Raw genomic sequence first — 27,857 nt, forward strand, 5'->3', positions numbered from 1 at the left:
TTCAAATATATTATCTCAATTTATGTAATAAAAGTAGTTAACCAAAGTGCTTGTAATAAAAATAAATATCTTTATAATAATTCTGTCTACAAGAGCTCATAATTCCCTCACAGTCCGAAACAGCCGGTCTGCTGCTCTTAACCACTAAGTTACGGAGAGACGAGATTAATTTCTTCACAGCACCTATAAGTGGAATTCTAACGGAATTCCTTATATTTGTAAGATTAATTTTTTTTAATATTTGCATTTTTTATATTTTTTGATTTTATGGTTTTAGCCAGATCAATTGTATTAAATAATTTAATGTTATTGTTATTTGTCTACTGGTCTAAAAAAATTTGTAGGGGTTGTGTAGAAATTATTCTCGTATTTTCGCAGCTTAGTGATTAAGAGCATCAGATAGGCAATTTGAAAGGCCTTGGTTCGAATCCCAATGGAGCCTGAGAGCGATTTTTTTTAAATTCATAAATAAAAATCAATATTAAAAAAATATTTATATTTGGCCCGTAGTAAAAAACATCATTATATTATTTCAGGAATATAATAGTTGATCTTATTTCTACCAAAGAGAGATTTTTATTTCAAATTAAACTCAGTTGATTTGAAAAATAAATAAAAATCTTGCCGTACTAACAAAAATTTCTCTTAATGAGAGATATGCAAAAAACACAAAATTACTTTAAAATATCTGAACTTAAAGTTCGAAGGAACTGAAAAAAACGTAATTAAGTTAAGTAACACCTTACTTTTAAAAAAGTAGCAAGGTAACCTAAAAGTTAAAACTAACACAAAACATAAATAACACTTAAAAATTTTTTCTCAAATATAATATTAGTAATAAAATGATCTCTTGGTAGTACTCCAAAAAGTACTTGAATAAAGAAAATTTGATTTTAACATCTTTACAAAATTGTCATTGATTAGTAAATTCGTAAACCACATCGTTTAATGACGAACGTGAAAAATATAGATAGAAACTTTTTATACAAATATAGTCAGAAGATATTAAAAGTTAATTTCCTAAAAATCCAGATTGATAAAAAAATAATAATTACAAAATTAAAAAATCTAGAGTACGACATTTTTAATTATTTACAAAATTAAACAATTTCTGGTAGAATTTAAAGACAAAATTTTATCAATTTCAATATCTTCAAATCTTTTTTTGTTATTTCAAGCAGATAATTTATTTTATCACAAATAATCAATAAACGAGGAAACTTGTATTACATAATCTTTTAATTACTAAAGAAAATAATTCTGTGCAAAATGCAATCTCCTTTTACGATATCGTAGTTCAATTGCACTTTCATTAAGAACACTCGCCATATCTTACTTCAATACGCTACTTATCAGAGATAATTTTGTTATGATAAATTCTTCTCTCATAAGTCGCAATAAGGCGTTGTCTCATTCATCAAGCGCAATAAACTTCTTATTTATTAAAGAAGATTTTATAAAAGATTTCTTTTCAATATTAAATAAAGCTAGTTATTATAACTGGACAACTAATTTGTTTAAAAAAAGTTTGAATAAAAACATAAAAAAATTATTTAATAGATTCTTCTATTCTGATACCAACAATGGATTCACTTGTGTTTAGAGTCTCTAATTTTTAACTAGAAAAAAAAATCTTTAACACGAAGTGAAAAATTCGAGTAACTGTTTCTTAAGCTGAGTTATTTGTTTTGAAAGTTATATAATCATAATTTTTCTAAAATTCTTAAACTAATTCAAATTGATACTTGAATAATTAAGATATTTTATAACAAAATTTTAACAAAACATTTAATTTTAATTTTTTTTTTTAAATTGGTGTCTTCAAGCAAAACAGATTGATTTGCAAACAAATTTGTTTGCTAAAAAAGACAAATTTTTAAGAAAATAGTTACACTTTCAAGTACAAATAATGAGTATTTGCTAAAAAAATTAATTTTAACGAATTACTTTAGTTTTTAACCAAGTAGTTAAATTTTTAAAGACAAAAATAAGTTCCCACTAAAAAATTTTACAGTTGATAGTTGTACCAAAAAACGTTTTATTTTTAACTAAAAAAAACAGTAATCATTTATATTGTTCATCTAGAAAGGGTGGCGTTTTTAAACAAAAAACAGTTTGCTTGATAAAAAAGACCAATTAATGAAAAAATATTTGAATCCTCGAACAAAACAGATTAATTTTCGACCAACATTTTTTCGCTAAAAAACACGGATTTTAAAAGAAATAGTTACATGTTTAACCAGAGATAAATTTGAAATGAAAATGGCAATTATGGAATTTATAAAAAAAATACATTTTTAATACATTTTTAGACTCCATAAACAAAAGAGATTCATTAAAAAATAATCTGTCAGGAAAGACACATTTTCAATAAAATTATTTAAACATTATGATACATTTTTAACAAATTAGTTAAAAAATTTTGAAATCTTTTTATATTTCATTTGAAAAGCAATTTTTAAAAATTTTGTATTATTTTTTAATCTTCTAGAAACTCTTAAGCCTTTTTTAAAACCTCTCTTGAAAAGTTTAGAATTTTTACCAAATTTTGTTTTTAAACTCTGGAAAATTTTTCAAAGTGCCTTAATTTTTTCAGTATATTGACAAAAAATTTTAGAAACATTTTTAAATGTTTTAAAACTTTTCAAATATCCTCTTCAAATTATTTTCTCATATTAAAAATCTATTTGAATTTTCCCATGATTTAAAGATAATTTGTTTATTGTATTGAAATCATTTAAAATAATTAAAAAGATTCCAAATCATACTTCAAAATTTAAAATAGGGTCATTTGAAGAATAAAATAATTTAAAATTCAATCAATTTTTACATTTTCGCAGGAATCTTCAAAAACTATATTCTTTTGAAAGCTTTCAAACTTTTTGAATAGCTTCGTTTTTTTAAACTTTCAGAATGAATGTTTCAACCACAAAGATTAATTTTTTAAATAAAATTCTCGATCTTGGATAAAACAAGTAATTTTGTGAAAAAAAGTTGTTTAACTTTTAACAATGTAATTAATTATTCAAACAAAAAATATCTATTCCTAACTGAAAATATAATAGTATATGTCAAAACTAAAAATATTTTTATTTTAAATAAAAAATAGTTGCATTTATCCAAAAAGATGAAATTTAGACAGAAAGGTTGAATCTTCGCCAAAAAATATTTCATTTATACACCAAAGCGGCGAAATTTTTATCATAAAAAAAGAATACATTTCTATAAAAAAAGGCATTTTTACATCAAATATTTTAGACCTCCTCAAAACTTCTAAAATTCCTAAATATCTTTGAAACTAAATCGATTTATTCCTAAACTTGTTTTGAAATATTGAGGATTCGTTTTTGGTAATTTTAAAAATCTTAGGAATCTTTATATTAATTCTGATCTATATTTTCATCATAGTTTTCAAGAATTTCGAAATTTTATTTTAAAATCTTCCAAAATCTAAATTTTGTATTGAGTTTTTTATATTCTTTTTAATTTTCCAATTGTTTTTCAATTTTTCAAACATTTTTGAATCTTTTTTAAAACCGTTTAAATTTTTGCGAAATCTTTGCAAAATAAAAAAGGCCTTTTAATCTTCCAGATTCTTGCTTAAAAAGTTAAAATTTTTCTAAAAATATTTGTTTAAAATATGTTTATATAAATAAAAAAATTTCAATTTTCCCAATAATCTTTCATTTTTCTTTATTTTCTTGAAACCATTAAGATTCCTTGAAAAGCCTCTTACTTTTTTGTTCGAAATATCCGAAAGTCTATATTTTGTTTTAATTTTGTTGAAATATTTTGAAGCTTAAAATTGATTAGTATCTTTTTAAAACTTCTAAATATCTCTTAAACTGACTCGAATTTTTTTCGAATATTCTGTAATATTGTAAAATTGCAAAAATTGGCTTTCAAATCCTCTACTTTCTTTTTAGGAATTTCAGAAAATAATTACATTTTTTTGAAAATCAAAAAATATATACATTTTTTAAATTCTCTTTTCAAAATGAAAAAGTCCATTTGAATTTTTCATGGAATCGCAAACAAAAATTCATCATTTCAAAACTTTTTAAAATCCCTAAACAGATTTTAAATTTTTATTTTTAACTCTTCAAATATCTAGATTTTCTTAGAAAAAATTGAAACGTTTTTAAATTTAAAATTATTTTTTTTATTTTTTTGAAACTTATAATACTTTTAAATATATTTTAAAGTAATTGAAATTTTTTCCTCAAGTTATTTAAATCATGCAAAAATTAAAAAAAAATTTTTAAATGATTTAGATTATTCTTCTTTATTATTAAAGAATCATTAAAAATTGCGGTTTTAACTTTAATACACATATTTTTAGAATTGAAGTTCCTCATTTCAAATTGCGATTTCGAAAATTCCAGAAAATGCAAAAGGACAAACTAAAAAATTAAGTTTAAAGAAGATTTTTTAATTAGCATTAGGGTCGATAATATTGTTTGTTTGTAAATTTTGTAAATTTCTTAGTTAGTAACGAAACACAAAAATCTAATTTTGTATTTTATTTAAAATGTTTTTTTAAAATTAATTGGTAAACAAAGATAAATATTATTGACCATAATGCCAATTATAAAATCTTCTTTACAATTATGATAATTGGATCAATTGAAAACGAAATCTTAAAAAAAGCAGCAAAGATCTCATCTGGTTTAAAAAATTTAATTTTAATTTTTTTGCAATGCAAGGAAATAATCGATATTTACATAAGTGAATGAAATTCCACGAGGAGAGATTATCTCTTGCATGACATAATTTTGAGTCGGCGAATCAACTCCTTACTTTCACTTTTCGTTAAAAGAACTCAATGAATTTTGCACCATCACACATGGTCTAACATGACATTTTTTTTGTTTCCTCAAAATTTTTTCTTTTTAGATTGAAAATTCAGTTTGTAGAGCAATTGAGAACACAAGATTCCAAAGACTCTGAATCTGAATTAATTGAAAATAATATACTTTCAGATAAAAATAATTTTTGGTGTTCATTCTATACTTCTTGATTTCTAATTTTTAATAAATTTTTCACATTTTCTCATTCTTATTTTCTCTTTATTTGCTTCGACAACTTCTACATTTATTGGAATCGTTCCCTTTTTTCTACTGATAATAAACTTGTCGAAGAAACAATCAAATCTTGATTCTTATTGTGCGAGTAGTAAGGCACTGCGCCTTACTACTCTCGTAAAAGAGACAATAAAGCTTGAGTGTCAAAAACAACGTCGCAAATAAATAAAAGTATTGGAGAAAGACGTTTTTTTAAAGAAAAAATTCAAATACGGGCAACTTCACGTTTTTTTGTTTCGTAAATTAAAAATATAAAAAATTTAAAAATCTGTTGAACAAATCAATTTCAAATTTTGCAGGTTCTACATTTGAAGTCCGAAAATATCTCGGGGACGAAATTTGTTGTTTTTTCTTCGAGAAAATAATGAATTATATATTTTTAAAATTGTAAACAATAATGTGTTTACAATTTTAGGTAAGATATTTTCACGTTTGTGAATCACTGGAAGTCAACCCTTTAAAAATTTGGTAGAGCATTCAAATATTCAGTCAAAATATGAAGTGATTTGTTAATAATTCATTTTTTTAATTATATTTAAATATTTCTCATTTTAGTCAAACATTAAAAATGTGAACTTTTCTACTCAAAAATATGAATTTTCAACAAAAAAGTTCATTTATAACCAAAAAAGTAAAATGAATTTTAACCATAAAGATTACTTTTCTACAAAAAAGACGAATTTCCAAAGAAATAGTTCTGTTTTCGACCAATAAGAAGAATTTTCAGTATCCTAATTAATTATTTAACAAAATACTCGCACTTTTAAATACATAAGAGAATTTTTACTAACAAATATCAATGTTAAGCAAAAAATGGGAGTTTCAATTTTTCAGTAAAAAATTTAATTTTGAACACCAAAACGAAGTTTCAAACAAAATAGTATGAATTTTTATAAATTGTTGACTTTTCATCAAAAGAAAAGAAATTTTAACATTATACATTATATTTCAACAATAACTTGAATTTTTAAGCAAATAGCTGAATTTTCAACGAGAAAAGATTATTTTTGACCAAAAACGAAAATCTTAAATTTTCAGTAGAAAAAATTAATTTCTTACACAAAAAACGAATTTTCAAGAAAATAGTATATATTTTAATAAATGGTTTAATTTTTAACCAATTCAAGGAATTTTGAACTTCATACTTAAGTTTTCCACAAAATAGTTAAAATTTTAAACCAAATCGGTGAATTTTCATTGGAAAAAGATAAATTTATTACAAAAAATGGAATTATTAAATTTTCAGTTAAAAAAAAGTAATTTTTAACACAAAAAACGAGTTTTCAAGAAAATGGTAAACATTTTTATAAAAAAGATAAGTAAAAAAATGAATCTATAACAAAAATTTAGAATCTGAATTTTCCAACCGAAAAATATTAAATTTTAACAAAAAAGTTTTTTTTTCAACAGAAATGTTGCATTTTTATCCAAAAAAGAGAAAATTTAAACCCTGAAGATTACTTTTGAACAAAAAAGACAATTTTTCCACAAAATAAACAGATTCCCAACTAAGGAGAAGTATTTTGATTTAATAATTAAGTTTTCAACCGAATAGCTGAATTTTAAACAAATAGTTAACTTTTTGAACTTTAAAGATGAATTTTCAAAAAAATAGATTAATTTTTAAAAGATTAATTTTTGACCAAAATAGATGAATTTTGAACCATGAAGATTACTTTTCTTTTTAAACATGTTAATTAAAAAGTCACCAAAATAGTTAATTTTTTAAACAAGTAGTTAACTTTTCAAAGGAAATGAATGAATTTTTAGCTTGATAAATAAAACAAAAAAGAAAAATTTCTTAACATAAAAAATATATTTTGAACAAATATTTATTTCTTCAAACTACAAATATGACAATTTAATTTGGATTTGAAGAATCTTGAAATTGTACGATTTTAGACTGAAATTTTGAAAATAGGACAATTTAAAAATAATAAAACATAAAAATTTTCAGACTTTCATTTTGAAAATTAAATCTTTTAAAATTACAACGAATTGAAATTATATTATTTTTAATAGCATTCGTACAAAATTGTATAATGGAAATTTTTTTATTTTTTATCGAAATACTTGTAATTTAAAGCAAATAACGTTTGACATACTAAAATTGAAAGCTAAATTGAAAGTTTCAAATTCAAAGTTTTGGAAATTCTAGAAAGTCAAAAAGTTATCACGTAAAAAATATTGATAATTTAATACTAAATTTGATTAAATAAATCTAGTATCAACAAATAAATTCACTGTCCTTTTCACCGTTAGAAAAATTTCCATTAATAAACTTAAAAATTGATTCCTTAAGAAAAGTTTTCAAAATAAAAATTATTTTAAAATTTGAAACATTAAAAATAAAAAACTTCCTACTATGGAGAGTTGAAAACTAAACGAATCTCCAAACTAAATTTAAGACTGAAAATAATATATAGATCAATAATTATTGTAGTATTGAACCTTTTTGTGAAAAAAAATTCTTTAAATTTCCAAATGTTTGAAATAAATTTAAATTTGTAAGCATCACAAATTTGAAATTATTAATGAAAGTTTTCGAAATTCAATCATTTCAATTTGAAATAAAAAATTTTAATTCTGTAAAGAGAAAAGTTGAAAATTTATTGTTGAAAATAAAAATCCTGAACTATAACACTGTAAACATTCGAAATTAAATAAATTATTTAATTCCAAAAACTCTAATTTTGATCTATTTCGAGTTTTAAAAAGAACATTTTTAACTTTTTAATTTCAAATTGTTTAATATTTTTGCACTTCATTCATAATTATTGTTCATTCTAGAAATTTTCCTGTGAAATACATTTTTAATTTTAAATAGTTAATTTCCTAAAATCTTCATCTAAAAATGAAATGAGTCAAAAATATTTAATTAAAAATAAGATATAAAAAAATAGAGTACAAGCCAAGGTTGCGGCGATTCTCATGTTTCAAATTGCACAATTTTTTTTTAAGAATTTTATTTTAAAATATATATATATTTTTTTTAACTTGAGTTTGAAATGTTCAATGAAACATAATACAAGAATAATATATTTAAATAATGATTACTTGTTTCTGAATTATCATAAAAATGTGGAAGCTGGCCTCAGAATTTTGGTCTTGGACACGCTTCCACATTTACTTATGATAATTAATGCAAATAAATCATATATCTGTTCTATTTAAAAATAAAATAAAAAAGTTGAAATTGAATAATAATTAATTGTTTAAACAACTGATATATTATTTAAACAAAGATCAACTTAGCTGAAAATGAATAATAGTCCGATTTACATAAAATTAGTTTTTTTGTTGTTTTAAAATAATTTTTTGAACTGAAAATGTAACTTTTTTATTCTTGGTTGAAAATTGATCTTTTTTTAAATTAAAAACTTGCCTTTTTTGAAAACTAATTATAAACTAAATTTTTAAAGAGAAACTTCTTCGTTTGGTTTGAAATTTCAATAATTTGAATAAAGTTTTTTTCTCTCTTGACTAAAAAATTTTTATTCATTACAAATTTATCTTCGTGGTAGGAAATTTTAACATATGCATGAAAAATTGATGTACTTTATTAAAAATCTTTCTATTTGCTTGAAGATTTATAATATTTGTAGATTGAAATTCAGCCGTCTGGTAACAAAATTAAACATTTTTGTTGAAGTTAATTTTTTTTTTATTGAAAATTTAACACTTTTGTTTGTAGTTAAAAATTTCCCTTTTTAGTTCAAAATTTAACTATTTCTTTGAAAATGCATGTTTTTTGTTGAAAATTGAACTATTTTGTTCAAAACTTATTTTATATGCAACTGTATTGCAGAAAATTAGATTTTTTGTTCATAATTGGCCTTTTTGGTTAAAAGTTAAAACGCTTGATCAAAAATTCCTTTTTCCTTGAATATTCAATATTTTATTTTATTTATCACTTTAGTTGAAAATTAAACTATTTTGTTAAAAAATGTTTTTTCTTCTTGAAAATTGATTTTTTAAATAAAAATTTAACACATCTTTTTTAGATGAAAATTTACCTTTTTAGGGAAAAAATTGCCTTACGCTGTTGGAAATTTATTTATTTAGCTAAGAATTCATCTTCGTGGTTTAAAAATACAAAGTTCGGTTAAAAAATTATCAAATGTTTTCTTCAAAATGCATTTTATATGTTTAAAATTCTTTTCCATCACTTTTGTTAAAATCTAACTTTTTTGGTGAAAAATTCATGCTCTTAGGTTGCTAATTTATCATTTTAGTTAAAAATGTATCTCTATGCTGTTGAAAAATCGCCTTTATTAAAAAAAAAACAAATCTTCTTGGTTAAAAATTCATGCATTTTTTTTAAATTCAACTATTTTGTTGAAAATTTATTCATTAAGTGGAAATTCTGCTCTTTGGTTGAAAATTTAGCTATTTGGTTTTAAATTCAACTTTTTTGGTCGTAAATTGAAAGATTTAAATTTCTGTTTTGTTAAATTTTGACAAATAGTAACAAGACAATAGTAACATAGTAATAGACATAATAACAGACAAATAATAAGTTTTGACAAATAATTCTTTTATGAGAATTTAACACTTTCATTTTTGACTGTAAAATTATATCTTTTAGTCGAAAAGTCAAATTCTTGTTCAAAAATTAAATATTTATTTCTTAAATTCTATTTAGTTAAAAATTTGACAGTTTTGTAGAAAAATTTTAATTATTGTGTTAAAAATTCATCTCTTTGGCTAAAAATTAATGAATTTTGTTAGAAATCCTCTTTTTTGATACGAAAGTATTCTTCATGATTAAAATTTCCTCTTTTTTTAGAAATGAAATTGTTTGGTCGAAAATTAACTTCTTGTAAAAAATTCCTAGTTTTGTGTTGGAAAATTAGAATTCTGGTTTTCAGGTTGCACTAGTTTGATAGAAAATCATTTTTTTTTTGATAATTCATGGTTTTCATTTAAAGTTTATCTTTTTGCTTAAAAATTAAATTATTTTGCTGAAGTTTTTTTTCCTGTGGAAACTTGATACGTGCGTTTGAATTTTTAGTTAAAAATTAGGATTTGAAAATTAAAAATTCACTCCATTCTTAAATTTTTTTCTCGTTTTTGCAGATTCAGAATTTTATTTAATTGAGCCATTTTGTTAAAAATTACACTATTTTGTTCCAAATGCGTTTTTTTTTGTTATGAAAATTAATCTTTTCACTAAAAATGTATAATTTTTCTTCAGGGAATTGAACTATTTGCTTGAAAATTCATCTTCTTTGATCAAAATTAATTATGGTATTCTCTTCAAATTTTGTTTGGTTTTTTATCTGCTAAAAATTAATTTTTTCATTAAGAATCTAGCACCGCTAGAAAAGTAATCTTCATTGTCGAGATTTCCTCTTTCTTTGATAAAAATTTATATTTGCAGTTGGAAAATTCAACTTTTGGGTTTTGAAGTTGGATTCATTTGTTAAAAATGTATTCTTTTTTATTGATAAATAATCATTTTGGTTTAAAGTAAATCTCAATGCAGATTCTTCAGTTTTTTTTCATTCATCTCTATGTTTGATAATTAATTTTGGTACTGCAAATTTATCGTATTTAGAGGGATATTTAACTATAAGTTTAAAAATTCATCTTTCCTGATAGAAAAATAACCTTCTTGGTTAAAAATTCACCTTTTTGGTTGAAATTCAACTATTTGGTTAAAAATTCAATTTTTTGTTGAAAAATTAAACATTATTATGTTGAAAATTCTATTATTCTTTTCATAACTTAAGTATTTTGTTAAAAATTTATTATACTCTTTGAGAATGATTAATATTTTTGTTGGAAATTGACCCATTTTTTTGTTAATGATAAATATTTTTTTCGAAAATTCAACTATTTATTGGAAATTCATCTTTGAGGTCAAAAATTTCGGTATTTGCTTAAAAATTCAAGTTTATAGTAGAAATTGTGAATTATTTTGTTAAAAATTCACGTGTTTTGTTAAAAATTCGTATTGTTTAGCAAACAAATGATTAAAAATCCAACTTTTTTCGAAAAAATGTGTTTTTCGGCTTAAAACTTTAACAATTTGGATGACATTTTTTTCTCTTGATTGAAAATTCTTCCTTATTGAAAATTTCTCCTTTTGGTTGGAAAATTTAATTTCTACTTTAAAAATTGAACTAATCTATGAAAACTTATTTTTTTGCAAATCAATAATTTTAGTTCAAAATTCATCTTGTTACTTAAAAATAAACAGTTTTATTAAAAATTTGTTTTTTGGAAAAGAATCGTAAAGAATAATAATAGAGATAATAAAGAATAATAATATTATCATTTATTTACTACAAATTTATCTTTTTTAGTTAAAAATGACTGTTTGTTTGAAAATTCCTTTTTTTTTAGAAAATTTAACTTTCTGGTTGAAAATCCAACTTTTTTGTTTGGAATTTCTCTTTGTAGTTAGAAAGTTCAACTTTTTGGTAACAAATTCAGTTATTAAAAAAAGTTAATTATTATGTTAAAAATTATATTATTTGTTTGAAAACTCAACTATTTCAGTAAAAATTTGTTTTTTCTTTAATTAAAATACTATAGTCTTTTTCATTGGGAATTAAACTTTTTATTGAAAATGTAACTATTTTTTGTTTAGGTTAAATATTTTGTTTGAAAACTCGATAATAATAAACAAAGTTTATAAACAAAAAGTTTGAAATCCCAAAGGAGATCGTGCTTCTACTTTGAACAATATTATTAATAATTAAGAAATTAGGATTTCGGCGACCAGGTAATTAGTTGATTAATTTCTTAAGTTAAATTTATTTGAATAATAGTGAAATCAGATTTGAAAAAAACAAACGAGACAAAATTTGCCTTAGCCCGGATTTGAACAAGGAATGCCACTATTCGCCAGTAGCGTTTAATCAATTACGCCACCGGGGCCTCAGAAGATAGTTTCTTTTTTGCTACATCCACAGGATGACTTGCGTCTGCATTTTTCTAATCTGGGAAATTTTTGTGATTAATTTCAATCTGAATAAATTTACCAAATTCAAATAAAATTTTAAGTATTGATTTCAGTTTGTCGATCAAAGTAATTAATTAATTTCTGAAGTTAAATTTGGGTAGTTACTGGTCAAACAATTTTTGAACAAACGAGAAAAAAATCTGCTTGTGGTCCCGTCCCCTTGGCGTAATTGGTTAAACGCTCTACATGGGAATAGTGGCGTTCCGGGTTCAAATCCGGGCTGATACAGATTTTTTTTGTTTCTCCAAAGTTGGTTTTGCCATTAATAAGTAAAATTTTAAATCAGTAATAAATTATTTATCATTTGTTTTTAATTTCTAAAAAATCTGTTATCATATTTAGGATTAGGTGAACATTCGTGAGTGCTTTTTATATGTATAAAATGTTTATTTTTGCAATGATTCGTTTTTATTAATATTTTTATTAATAGTTAATAATAGTTGAATTTTAAATACAAAATATCTTTAAAAAATAAGAATTCTTAACCAAAACTTTCTACCAAGTTGTTTTATTTTCAATCAAAAGGATGAATTTCGAACCAAAGATGGCGAATTTTCTGAAAATACATTAATTTTCAAACAAATAGATGAATTTCTAACCGAATAGTTAAATTTTTAACAAAAATAAATGAAAAAAATTACCAAATAGTTACATTTTCAAACAAAAAGGAAACAAATTAATTTTAGACTAAAAAGATTTGTTTGAAAAAAAAACAACGAAATTTCAGCAAAATAAAATATTACTTGATTCAAAGAAATGGAGTACTGAATACATCCAATCAAATATTTTTTCGATTTAAAGAAATTTTGTTAATAACAAAAGTTTGTTTTTTATTTGAAAAACACTATTTCTTGAAATAAGAAAAATTGTCTTCAATCAAAACAGTATACATTTTCAACAAATAATAAAATTTTTTGTTTGAAAAATAAAATTTCTACCAAATATTTTAATTTTCAACCAAAAATGAAATGGTTCGTTTTTTAATGTAAAAAATTAATTACATAACACAGATTTTAAAAAAATAGTTAAAGTTTTAAAATTAACTTTGAACAGAGGAGTTCAACTTTTTACCAAGTATTTTAATTTTCACAAAAATTCTGATTTTTTAAGCAAAAAAGACCAATCTTCAACCAAATAGATGAATGTTGAAAAAAATAGTGGAATTTTTAGCTCAATAGGATACATTTTCATTCCATTAGTTGAATTTTTAACCTTAGAATACAAGTTTTTAACAAAAAATAAAATAATGAAACAGAAAGAGACGAATTGTTAAATAAAAAGATACATTTTCAACCAAATAGTTGAATTTTTAACAAAAAATATACGGGTTTAAATAAATTTTATATCGTTAAATTTGTTATTAAAAAAATTAATTTTCAACGAATTAGTTAGAAATGAAAAATTTATTTCAAACAAAGAAATTTAATTTCTTACCAAACATTTTAATTTTTAATAAAAAGAGATGAATTTTTAACCAACTGTTAAATTACCAATAATTTTTAGCGAAGAAGATAATTTTTTTACCAAAAAAGACGAATTCTTATTAGAAAATGAATTTTCAACAAATAGTTGAATTTGAACTAAAAAGAGCATCTTTAACCAAATAGCTGATTTTTTAAAACAGAATATTTACTTCTAAACAAAAATTAATTATTTAAAATTTTAATTAAAAAAATTAATGAGCAAAAACGAATTTTCAACAAAATAGTTAATAATAAAAAATTAATTTTAAACAGATGCGTTCCACTTTCTACCGAACAGTTTAATTTTCAAAACGAAAAAAATTAAATTTTTAATAAAACAATTATTTTAAAAACAGAAAAAAACTAATTTCGAACAAAGTAATAAGAATAAACACATAATTTTTAACAGGGGCATTCAACTTCTAATAAGCAGTTTAATTTTCAACAACAAAATGTCGACTTATCAACAAAACACATACATTTTCAACTGAATACTTTAATTTTTAACCAAAAGAGATCAATTGCTGACCAAAAATTTCAAATGTTCAGTTAAGAACATTTATTTCGACGAAAAAAGTAATTTTTATCTAAAATGTTGAATTTTCTAGAAAAATTAATTTGAAAAAATGTGATTTTTAAACAAGTTGCTAATTTATTAACAAAAAATATGAATTATCCATTAAAATTGTTATAGGTGACCTTATAATTATAAAATAATTAAAGTTCAAACAAAAATTAGTTGAATTTAACCAAAATTCAAATCAAGAAATAGAAGTTGAATTTTTAACCTAAAAAAAGTTTGCAGTCAAAAAGGAAAAGTATTTTCAACGAAACTGTTGAAATTGTAACACAAAATGATGAAAATTTGAACGAGAAAAATTAGTTCCTACCAAATAAGATGAATTTTGAACAAATTGCTTTTCAACGAAATAGTCCAATTTTCTGTCAAATAAATTAATATCCAATGAAAATGATGAATCGTCAACAAAAGATTAGATTTTCAAAAAAAGATTGCATATTTTAAACGAGCACTGAAAAAATGGTTGATTCAACTATTTAGTTAGTAAGATATCGTACTGCTCTTTTATTAGTTGATACTGCTATTTTACTAGTTTGTACAACAATTCCATTAGTTGCACTGACTATTTATAATTAATAATATTTTTCTATTAAAAAAAATCATTTTCAACCAAATAAACGAATTTTTTTTAAAATACATAATTTCCAGCTGAATAAATTATTTTTTAACTAAAATGATGAATTTTTAACATAAAAATGAATTTTCAACAAAAGAGATTAGCATTTAACCTGGGACTGAAATTATTGAATCAAAAAGATAAATTTTCAATCAATAGTAATTTTCAACCAAAAAAGATAAATTTGCAAAAAATAGTTAAATTTTCAGACGAAACTTGCATTTTTGAACCCAGAAGATACATTTCTAACCAAAAATAATTTTCGACTAAAAAAGAGGAATATTTTTAACGGAATACTTGAATGTTTAACCAAATAGTTAATTTTAAAAAAAAGTTTAACAAAATACTTCGTTTTTCAACATACAATTTTTATACATACATACAATTTTTAACCAAAAAGAAATCGTTCTAAACCAAAATTATAATAGTAAATACAAATAAATAAATAATGCATGAATTTTCGACCAAAAAATATCGTTTTTGAACCAAATAGTTAAATTTTAAACAAAAAAGATAGAAAAAATAGCTGACTAATCTTCAACTAGAATATTTTCAGTTTCAGTGCAAAAATTTGATTTTAATAGAAAAAAGAAACATATTCTTAACAAAATAGTGAGAATTTGAACTAACAACATTAATTTTTAACAAAGGAGTTCGATTTTCAATCAAGTATTAGAATTTTCAACCAAATAGTTGAATGCTTAGCCGAAAAACAATAATTTTCTAACGAAACATTTGCATTTTTACTATGAAAGAAGAACTTTCAAACCAGTGAAAAATTTTTATAAAATAGTTCATTTTCAAGCAAATAGTGGGACCATCCACCAAAATTGTTAAATTTTTAACCAAAAAGGACGATTTTCTAACTAAATTTTTGAATTTTGAAAAAATTATTAAATTTATTACCAAATAGTGAATTTTTTAACCAGAAAAAGCTGAATTCTCAAACCAAAAATATAAAAGTATAGTTTTATACTAAATAAAATTAACCAAGGACCAACAAGAAGTGTCTTATATAATTTTTAATTTTATGTGACGAAAAAAATCAAATTTTCCTATATTGGGCTATAATGTCTGAGGCTCTGAAAACGATTTCTTTACTTTAAAAAATTGATTTATTAAATTTATTTAATTCAATATTCGTTGAAACTTGATGATTTTTCGATTTAAAAAAATTAATATATTTTTCAAAAATTTAATTTTGACATTTTAATTCACGAAAGAGACATTCATTCATTCAAAGTCCATTCTAATTTGCGATTTCTCGATCAAGGAAAAAATTCTAAATCCGTATAAAAATGTTCCTTATCTCATTTTGATTATATTTTGGGATCAAATAAATAAACTAAAGTTCACACAGATACAAGCAACAAACAAATTCAAAATTCTTTTACGTATTCAACTCACCATTCCTAAAGAATGAAGGTCCCATAAATAATTCCACTTCCTCAATACTCCCAGGAATTCTAAACGGTCGATGAAACGAAGATGGCATTCTACACTTTAACTCCTAATAATTAAATATTCACAATTTTCGAATTTTACGACTTTTCTATATAATTAATGTATTTACATTCACATTAAAACAATAAAAAACTATTGAGACCACTGTATGGTAAATCTTTAACCAATTTAGTTTATAAATATTGTTTGATTTGATGTAATTTCGAATATTTGAGAACCACTGAATTAATTTTCACTTTATAATTCAAATTTAGTTTGTTTATTTATATTTTAAAATAATTGCAAATTTAAATAAATGCAACCACACGATGTACTGTTGATGCGAGAACTGTCACTTTCCTCGATTGTTCGATTGTCGACACCATGAGAGAAAGTGAAATGGTAACCATTGCACAATCTCGATAATAAGTAATCACTATCATTTTAATAAAATGAATGTAGAATAAATATTGAATTAAATACAAAACAATTTGAAATTATAAGATTTAAAGCTGAAATATATTGCATTTTACACAAAATATAGTCAAATCACGCATGAGTGAACACAAGGGTGGTACAAAAATGAATTAGAATTTTTTTTCGAATTTGTATGCAAAACGCCCGGAAATGTTTTCGAATCCAAAAAAAAAATTAATCCATTTTTTTTTGTAAAAAAAAATATTTAGTGGTGGCGCAAGCCCCATGAAGTTTAACACGTATTTCCAATAAGAAAAAAAGACGTTTTTGTAAATTTTATTCAGAATTCTCAATATTAGGTGAATCGAGTTCGAAATTGACCATTTATATTCACAATTAGTCAGAGAATGCGAATAAAATATTACTTTTCAAATATCACCCCCATAGGTCTGTTTTATAAGGTCCCAAAAAAACCCCATAAGTAAAAAAATGGGGTTTTCGAGTTTTTAGCGCTAATTATGATTTTTTTTGCGGTTTTTTAACGCAGATCGTTTTAAATACATGAAATACTACTTTATACTGATAATTAGATGTTTATTTAAATTGGTTCTGAATTTTGCAACTTACTTCTAACGTTTCAGTTATAACGAGGTAATAATCAAGTAAAGTTAAGAAAAATAATTGTTTAATCAATTTGTTATTATTCATGAAAACATGCTCTTAGAATAATGCTAGAATGTTGCGGATTTTTCTTAAATTTACAACTTTTGTTCACTTTTCACTCAAAGTGAGTAATTATTTAATTTAATTGAGCAAAAATAATTGTTTAAACAAATTATTATTGTTATATTATTGTTCTAGATTAATACTACATAGTTGCGGGTTTTTCCTGAAATTTTTAACTTTTTATCACTTTTCAATTAGAGTGAAGTGATAATTAATTCAAGTTAACAAAATAATTGTTTAGACAATTTATTTTTATTGCTAATAATATTCGCTTTACTTAATGATAGAAAGTTGCGGTTTTTTCTAAAAAATTTTACCCACTTTTCACTTGAAGTAAGTAGATATTTAATTTAATTTAACAAAAATAATTATTTGAATAAATTATTATTGTTTATGGCTATCTTCTCTTAGATTACTGCTAAAAAGTTGCTGCTAATTATCAACTCTTAAGCTTTTTGTGCACTTTTCACTTAGTGAGGTAATAATTAATGCGAGTTAACAAACATGCTTATTTAAACAATTTATTATTGTTTATAACCATTTTGTCTTAGATAAGTGCTAGAAAGTTCTGGTTTTTTCTGAAGTGTTCAAATTTGCTTTACCTTTTTAGCTGTGAACAAATAATAACTAAACATTAGAGAGAATCATACTTTAAACAATCTCTTTCTTTTTTACTTTTGATTATTCTATTCCATTATTGTTTTAATTTTTTTTCGAGCATTGGGAAAAGAACAAAAATAATTTACTTAAAACAATACAATACTGTTTAAAATATAATTTTCTCTAATGTTTATGTATAATTTGTTTACAATTAAAAAGGTAAAGCAAAGTTAAACATTTCAGAAAAACCCGCGACTTTTTAGCATTAATCTAAGAGAAGATAGCTATACACAATGATAATTTGTTCAAACAATTGTTTTTTTCAAATTAAATTAAATATTAACTCACTTCAGGTGAAAAAAGGGCAAAAAGTTAAAAATTTTAGAAAAAGCTGGAAGTTTCTATCATTAGGCAAAGAAAATATTATAAGCAATGATAATAAATTGTTTAAACAATTATTTTTTCAACATGAATTAATTATTATTTGACTCTAATTGAAAAGTGATAAAAAGTTAAAAATTTCAGGAAAAAACAGCAACTATGTAGTATTAATCTAGAAGAAGATAGCTATAAGCATAAACAATTTGTTTAAACAATTATTATTGCTAAATTAAATTAAATAATTACTTACTTTAAGTGAAAATTGGACAAAAAGTTGAAATTTTACGAAAAAACCGTAACTTTGTAGAATTGTTCTAAGAGAATATTGTTATAATTAATAACAAATTGTTCAACTAATTATTTTTGTTAACTTTCATTAATTATTACCTCGGTTTATCTGAAACGTTGAAAATAAGTTGAAAAATTCAGAAAAACCCTTGACTTTCTAAATCTTTTTTAAGAGAAAGTTGCTAAAAACAATATTGAATTGTTTAAACAATTTAAATAAACATCTAATTATCAGTATAAAGTTGTATTTCATGTATTTGAAACAATCTGCGTTAAAAACCCGCAAAAAATCATAATTAGCGCTAAAAACTCGAAAAACCCATTTTTTCACTTATGGGGATTTTTTGGGACCCTATAAAACAGATTTATGGGGGTGATATTTGAAAAGTAATATTTTATTTGCATTCTGTGACTTATTATGAAAAGAATTGGTGAATTTCGAACTCGATTCATCTAATATTCAGAATTCTGAATAAAATTTACAAAAACGTCTTTTTTTCTTATGGGAAATACGTGTTAAACTTCATGATGCTTGCGCCACCTCTAAATATTATTTAAAAAAATGAGTTTATGTTTTTGTGGATTCGAACGAATTTCTGGGCGTTTTGCATAAAAATTCGAGAAAAAAACTTTGTCGGTTTGCAGAAAATCTCCACGTTTTGAGACCCATTGAGTCGGAAAAAACGATTTTTACGAAGGAGTTTGTCTGTCTGTAGTCTGTAGTCTGTAGGCACGACAATTGTCGAAAAATTAATCAGATTGGATTCTGCTTTGACACACTTTTTAAAAGTTCGTAAATCAGCTATTTTGGATTAAAATTCAAAAAGTGAGCGGATCTACAAAAAGTTTTGAAACCACATTTTTTCAAGATTTCAAAGTTCTCTTTAAGACTATTTATAGTATTCAGAAACTCAAACAATTTATTCTTATGACTTGTTTCTATAAAAAGAAAATGATCAAAGTTAGAGAATTTTCAAAATAAAAAAAACAAACTCATATGCACATATTAGGCCAAATAACCCATGATATTAAAAAAAGTCAAGAAAACAAAAACTGTTGATTTTTGAAAGCCCCACAAGATTTTTATAACAATTTTTTAAATTTGTTCGAAAGGTTGAAGAATCAAAATTTGATCGTACGAAAAGCAATGAAAAATCCAAAAATTCCTACAAATTTATTATTAATCCCTCTTCGATAGGACGCGTCATTTTTGTTTTTAGTAGTAAAAAACAACATTAAAAAAAAATTTGTACTAACACAAGCTACGAAAAAACTTGGACAAAACTTGTTTAAATGGAAAAATATGTGTCTATTTAGCTTTTTCCAAAAAATACCAAAAACTCATTCAAATTTTTCATGAATGATTTTTGATAGGACACATAGTTTTTTCTATAATCATAAAAAATAACATTGAAAATAAAAAAAATTTTTTTTTGAAAAAACGACACAAGATAAAAACTAAAATTAACACACAAAAGTTGTTTGTCTAAAACGTTCTATAAATTTGCTATTGATAATTTTTAGATAGGAAGAGTAGTTTTTCTTTCACCTGTAAAAAACAAGATTAAAAGTAAAAAAATTAAATTTGTGCAAAAAAGGACACAAGAGACGAAAGAGGACATAGGATCCTGTATAGGACCCTATATAGGGTCCTATATAGGTTCCCACATTTGATTCTATCCAGATGCACAGAAGTTTTTCTTTAATCGTAAAAAACAAGATTAAGAATTAAAAAATAAATAAAAATAAGGAATGAATGAGTAACGATATTAATTTGCTGAAATGATACATATTTCAGCGCTGCTTAGAATATCATTTAAAGCAAAAAGGAACAAATATTAAAATAAACATGATAAATAAAATTTTTGCTTTATTTCGCATTATCTAAATAAGCAATCCCAGGCACAGTTATATAAAAAAATATTATATTTGATATAAAAGTGTTGAGTATAATGTAGAAAAATTCACAGTTGGGACAAAATCGAGTACGAAGTACGAGATACGTGTTGAGAATGTATTCCTTAAAGCCGAAAGAGCTTTAACAAAAGAGAGTTCACAATCACAAAATTACGGTGGTAGATGTTTTGAGTCCTAATTTCAAAACGTTTGCGCACGAATGTGCGAAAAATATAAAGAACGAGGGCGTATTGCGAGGTAAATAAACATATAAGAGGAAGAAAGTTTGCTCTCACACATTAAAATAAATGCTTTCTCTGCTAACCTACTTTAAGCGTTTATGGACCGCTGATAATTTTATTTTAAGGGAGAGCTTTCTCTTCAAAAATTGATCTAGATACTGTGTCACAGACTTAATTAAACCATTCGAAGGGAGCAGTATCCAAAAACACATGACTATTTTCACCATAACATTTCAGGTCAACACTTCAAGTGGGGAAACATGCATTTATTTACGATAGCAGATATTGCTTGCGACGCGATTTCATAATCAGACGTAAAATTAAGTTATTTAACAGGAAATCACTGACTTTTATAAATTTTAAAATAACTTTGCACAAAAAACTTAGTTTTCACTATTCTCACGATAACACTTGATAGTTTCACATCACAATAACTACAATAGAAATCCAATGTCTGAAGTCGATCAAACCTCTTTCTCATACCCGGCATGGCATCAATTTACAGGCTGTCTAAATACGGCAGGCCTTAATCTATGGTTCACTGTATTTCAATTTTCAAGACAAAAAGGCATTTTTTAGAAGACAGGTAAATTTTCATCAACACAATTCGATTTCAACTAAGAAATATATCTTTTCTACTATGAATGATGAATTTTCAACAACAAAGTAAAGTTTTTAGGATAAAAAGTCAAATGCTTTAAAAAAATGTAGGTGCTTCTAAATCAGAAAAGATGATATTTTAACAAAAAAGACCATCTTTGATCAAGAAAGACGGATGTTTAACAAGATAGTTGAATTCTCAACTGAATAGTTCATTTTTCGACGAACAATAATCATTTTCTGTAAAAAATGACTTTTCAACAAAATATATAAATTTTATACTAAATAGTAAAATTGTCAAAATAAATTTTAAATTTTCAACGAACGATATTAGGTTTCTACCCAAAAAGGTGACTTTTCAACAAACTACATGAATTTTCTACTAAATTTAGTCGAATCTGGATTTAATGCTTCTGGCTTTCGTGTTTCCGAAAATTGACGCTGCTCCGCGTTGATGGGTGAGAGAGACAGCGGGGGATGGACAGTGTTCACTCGGGCGTGGCGAAACAGGGAGAGAAACAAAAGAGACAAAACAATTCCGAGGTTTTGGATTTTTTATCACCGTCAACCCCACGACCAAAACTACATGAATCGCGATTTTACTGTCATTGAATTTCTAACGTATACACTATACAGAATAAAAATTGAAACAAAAAAGGAGTTCTTAAATTTTCAGATTTAAAAAATTGTTAAAAAATTAACTTTAAAGAAAAAAAATCGAATTTTTAACCAAACTTTTACATTTTACACCAAAAAGATGAATTTTCGACGAAGTGAATTAATCTTCTATAAAAAAAATGAATTTCTAACTTATCCAATACACAAAATAAAAATAAATTTTCTACCAAAAAGATGGATGTTTGGCCAAGAAGATAAATGATCTACCAAAAGTGATGAAATTTTTAATAATTTATGAATTTTCAACTATTATTAGGAGTCCTGAGTAAGCAAAAAATAATTTTTTTACAAAATAGTTCTGTTTCAAGTCAAATAATCGACTTTTCAAAGAAAAAAAGATGAATTCTGAACGAAGCATGCAACATTTGAAATAAAAAAAATTTGCGTTTCCAACCAAAAAGTATATATTTTAAAACATGAAGATGAAATTTCTACTGGGAAGACGAGTTTTCAAGGAAATATATGATTTTTTATTTAAAAAGTTTAACCTCAAACTAAAAAAGTTACATTTTGAACCCAATATTTAAATAGTTAACTGAAAAAAGTCAATTTTTATTCAAAAATGTAATAGTTTAATTGTACTTTTTAAAAATTTATTTTCAACTGAACGTGAAACAAAATTTTATCCAAACAGTTACATTTTCAATCAAATAAAGATAAACGAAGTACTCAAATTTTTAATAAACAAAAAATTTATTTGTAATTAATTTACAACAAAACTATCGAACTTTCAGGCAAAACAAAATATTTGATTGCCAACTAAAAGGATGAACCTGTAACCAAAGAAATTAATTTTTAACTAATAAATAAAGTACTTATTTTTAAATAAATTTACAAATCGTCACAAAACATGCTCTCTCAACCCCGGACAGGTTGTGGTTTTTAACAGCCGTTAACAATTTGCCTTCTGTATAATTAAAATATAATAATAATGTAGCGTGTAACTTATTAATAAATTATTATTTTTTGAGCAATGTAAAAAGAAACAGAAAATACTGTCATTTTTCGCCGCTAAATTTAAATAAAATTTGTGTTCTTTCTTACTTGATTCCTTTTTCTCGTTGTTTTTGTAAAAAGTGACCCACATGCCAACTACCAACAGAGCACTAAAATGCTTTTATTTCCTTTTTCTTGAATATTGACCATGAAACGTACTCTTGCGAAAGAAATTTTCCGGTCGTTTCTATTCTTTGTATTGAATAAGTTGTATAGAATGCAAATTTAATGATCTATGAAAATCATTCTATTGAAAAAAATAAATTTTATGGACCAAGGTTCTGATAACGAAAATTAGTTTTCTTTTGCGACAACAACGTTTTTATATTTTTGTTTGTAAATAGAATTTTCTTCTAAGTCCTAAAAAACGTGGACATGACTATGATTACTTCAGTCTTATATAATTTTTATATTATATTTTTAAATTTATATTAACATAAACTTTTTTCATTTTATAGTATCTAATTAAAAGATGAAAAAAGCGAAAACAATATTTATTACAATTAATGAAGATTTATATTAATTGATTGATGAATAGAATTTTTTCCTAGATCCCAAAAAATTGCACCCACATGATTATTATTTATACTAATTAATACAATTTACCGATAAAAAACATTAGTGAAATTTTTGTTTAATGATCAATTTTCTTTCAAACCTATTGTTAAAAAAAAAATTACCGATATCCCAAATTTACCAAAAAATGAAAAAAGTAACAGAATATAAAAGAAAAATATTCAGAATTATAAATCTTCTTTGGAATTTCATTATTTTTCACTAACACTAGCGAATATTAGTAAAAAATATTAGCATTATCAAGAATAGTTGAAAACTGCAAATTTTCTTCAAAATAAACTTTCTTGATTGAAAAAAAACCATTTTCTGAGACAAACACTAATATAATTTAAAATTGTTCAGAGTTGTCCATACTCTTCGAATTATAATGATTTTTTAAATAATATTTTTGATGAAAAAAACTAAAGCCTTATTTGCTTAAAATGATGAATATTATTTTAAATCTATTTTTTTGTTTATAATTAAAATCACCGATTTCCCATGAAAAATGTCAATATAAACTAGATTTAGAAAAAAATTATTTTAAATTTTCTTTGAAATCTACACGGATTACAGTTTAAAAACGCGAACTTAATCTCAAATTTTTCAATATTTGTACACTTGAATTTGAGGTTAGATATGGAGGCGGTAGGCTTCTGTTGCCAAGCAGAAGCTTGCCAAATCCCTGCCAAATAAAAGAATAAAACGACAAAAATGTGAGTTTAGTTCTGACGCACCTCTTTTATTCGAATTTATGTTTGACCTGGGGCTCGCGATCTGCGCATGCACCATTTTAAATTTTTTTACCAGAGCCCAAAAATCTCAGCCATTTTGCGTTCACTCTAAAGGCGTGAAAAAGCGTAATTTTGTATGTATGTACTGAACAAAAGAAATATTGTACTGTCTAAATATGAACCAATGATACTTGATTGATGTAAAGTGGAAATCCTGACTGATTTCAATCAGTGACCCATTTCTAGCTATTTGTGTCAGTAAGATTCCATTTTAAATCAGTGAAACTTCTTAGTGATTTGATTCAATTAACCATTTTTAGTGATTCAAATTTAGAGAGTTAAGACATTGAAGCCGTTCAGTATAATTTAATCATTCATATTTACAAAAATTTAACTAGAGCAGGAGAAAAAATAAGCCGATACGCCACTGAGAAACTCTCGGAAATTCTTATATGCAAGGGTAATTACATATCACCTGTATGGATTCCGCGAACTGGACCGATTGCGTGCGCAACGGTTCAAAAAGAGGGGATGAACGGGCTCGTGGTAAATAGACCGGTCCTGATGACGAGCGGATATGTCTTCTTCCTCCTTGGTTTTTTTTAAGCCATCTTTATTCATAATTTTCATGCAAGGCTACAATGTTTCTTACATATATTTCTATATACTAAATTCTGCGCCTAATTAACAATGAACTCCACAAAATATTTTTAATTGTATGATATTCAGGTTAGATATGAAGAAGCTTAACGTTTCTATTTTGATTTTGCGTAAAAAGGTAAGTTAAAAAATTCCATTAGATAATTTCATAACTTAAAATAACTTAAACTATATATACTCTGAGTTAACTGTATATACATTATTTACAGACATGATTATCAGTGCAGTTATAGTATGAATTACGAGGGGTGTTTAAAAAGTAAGTTTCCCTAGTATGTCTTTTTGCCCCAGCGCCATCTAGCGAACTAGGACCGAACATAGTTTTAGTTTAGGATATACCAATAAGAGCGGAACACGTCTTAGCTGCCGAAAAAATTTTTTTCATCAGTACCGGCTCGGAAACCATGGAGCTACCTGTAAAAAACGTGTCCACTTGTTAGTTGCGTGCAGTTATTTGCTTTTTAACTGCAAAAGGGCTTATTGGCAACGAAATTCACACTGAATTAATGCATATTTATGGTGACAAATGCATGAGTGTGCAAATGGTGCGTCGGTGGCAGGCCAAAAACCGCCATTACAGATGAATCAGTTGCAGCAGTCGAAAAAATCATTTTGGCGGATAGGCGCTTTACAATGGACAGAATTTTGGACTCAATGCCTCCTGAAATCGATATTTGTTGAACTTCAATCCACACAATCACAACAGATCATCTTGGTTACCGCAAAGTTTGTGCGTAGAGTTTCTTCTTTAAAAACCAGGGCACGGATTTGTATAAACAAGGTTTGTCAAAGCTCGAGAATAGATCTAAAAAATGTATTCAAGTCCAAGGGGACTATGTAGAAAAATAGTTTATAAGTCAAACAATAAATACTTATGTTACTTTAACCTAAAAATTGGGTTTTGAGTTTTTCCCGGAGCAGGGAAACTTACTTTTTGAACACCCCTTGTATGTTATGAGGTGGTATGGAAGTTTGTACTTTATTCGAAAAGGAGCACTTTCTCTACTGTACATTTTAATATTTTTGAGAGCTATTGATTCATTTAGTTGAAAAGTATAGAATTTTTGTGCAATTTCTAATATGTGTATACACGGAAAAAACGATATCGCAAGAATTGCATTATATACCGTAATTCCTGATCGTAATTATTACATTATAATAACGTAAAATCGTGATATCGTACATTGCAAGATTTTAAATTATATTATTATTTCATTATATTATAATACGAGGGTTCTAGTAGTGACCAATCGATATTAGTGCAATATAATATCCTAAAAAGCTCCGGAACCTGCTTGTACACACATTTCCACACAGAGGCTTTGCGATATCATTGTGCGATAACTTTTTCTCCGTGTAGTAATATTTTGTATTTGGAAACCATTTCTTATATCTATGTTTCGTTTCTTAGGACTGGTGTTGGAGATCCTCCTGAGAAGTTTATTTTCAAAGTATTGCAATATTTGAACGTGCGTTTTCGATTCACCGCCCCAGACAGGTAGTGCGTATAGTAATACTGGTTTTACAAAGGTTTTCATGCAGAATAAGTTTGTTTTTAATACTGAGCGCACTCTTTTTATTTAGTAGATTATATAAAAGGTGCATCATTTGGTAGCCTTTAGCGCATGCTTCCTTTATATGTTGTTTGTATAATAACTTCTGATCTAGTATCAATTCTAGATATTTCGTAGTTTTTTGTTGTTTTATCACTATATTATTTATCTTAGTGACAAGGTCGTGCTCTCTACTTTCATTTTGTTTTCGACTAAAATTTATAATTCAGTTTTATTAATATTAATTTTGATCTTCCACCTATGATAATATCTAATTAGTTTATCTAAATGTTGTTGTAGGTACTTCACAGCCATGTGTTTTCTGAGGAAGGAGCATATAAAGCTACATCGTCGGTAAAGATAGATAGACTAGTATTTTTTGTTTTTTTTTTAATGTCGGTGATATAGCAGATAAATAATGTCGGGCTAAGAATCGAACCTAGTGCTACGCCTGCTACAATTTTCCGTTGTTCGGAGCTCAGATTATTATGTAATACATTAAATTTCCTATTCCTTAAATATCTAAGGATTATTGTAATAATATACAATAGTATTTTCAGTGTTTTAAGTGCCAGACGGTATCAAATGCTTTTTCGATATCCAACAGTACTGCTGCTGTATGTTCATTTAAGTTAAATTGTGTGGATATATGATTAGTTATTCGAGCTAATTGCTGTAATGTGCTTTGCTTTTCTCTGAATCCAAATTGCTCTGGTAAAAGTAATTTGTTTGTCATTTCATATTGTTTGATTCCATTAAAAATAATAATTACGAATATTTTCCATAAAGTAGGTAGTAGGCTGATAGGTATATATGGTTTCGCGGGTAAAGCTTATCCTTGCCTTTTTTGGAAAAGTAAGAACATTAGCTATTTTCCAGCTTTTTGGAAAGCATGATATTTCAAAGCATGAATTGAAGATGTAGGTAATTTAAAAAATTGCTCCACGTGATAAATTTTTATGTATGATGTTCTGAATACCGTCTGGCCCAGGGGCTTTCTTAGATTCTGTTTTTCTAATTGCTTTTCTTACTTCTACAGGCGAAGTCAAGTTAACAGTATTAACATTTACTTTAGTTCTTTAAATTCTTTGTAGGCTTTAGAAACGAATTTTCGTTGTTTTTCTATTTCCCATATCTTTGGTGAGGTGATGTACTTTTTCGAATTATTCTGCTGAAACATTAGCTTTTTCTAGATTACTGTAGGTTGAATCGCGTGGTCCGTGAAGTTTGGAAATTGTTCTCTAACTATTAGATTTTGGAGTTTATTATCCCAGCAAGTGTTTTGGTTTCCCTATTTACCATATTAGTTCAGCTATTTTTGATTTTCTTTTCAAAAATACCAGTCGATATTGAATTTTTAATGGCTTCGTTC

General features: G+C 24.9%; 1 protein-coding gene across 1 annotated transcript in view; it reads right to left on the reverse strand.

The window, feature by feature from the left end:
- The window catches only part of LOC117172510 (neutral ceramidase), a 290,344-nt gene extending 274,104 nt beyond the window's left edge, over nucleotides 1-16,240 (reverse strand). The window contains exon 1 of the mRNA XM_033360522.1: nucleotides 16,124-16,240. Coding sequence (XP_033216413.1) covers nucleotides 16,124-16,126 — 3 coding nt within the window. The 5' untranslated portion in view covers nucleotides 16,127-16,240. The remainder of the gene's footprint in view (nucleotides 1-16,123) is intronic.
- Between the last annotated feature and the right edge of the window lie 11,617 nt (nucleotides 16,241-27,857).

Source organism: Belonocnema kinseyi, chromosome 5 (genome assembly GCF_010883055.1).
Source record: "Belonocnema kinseyi isolate 2016_QV_RU_SX_M_011 chromosome 5, B_treatae_v1, whole genome shotgun sequence".
NCBI classification, from domain to species: Eukaryota; Metazoa; Arthropoda; class Insecta; order Hymenoptera; family Cynipidae; genus Belonocnema; species Belonocnema kinseyi.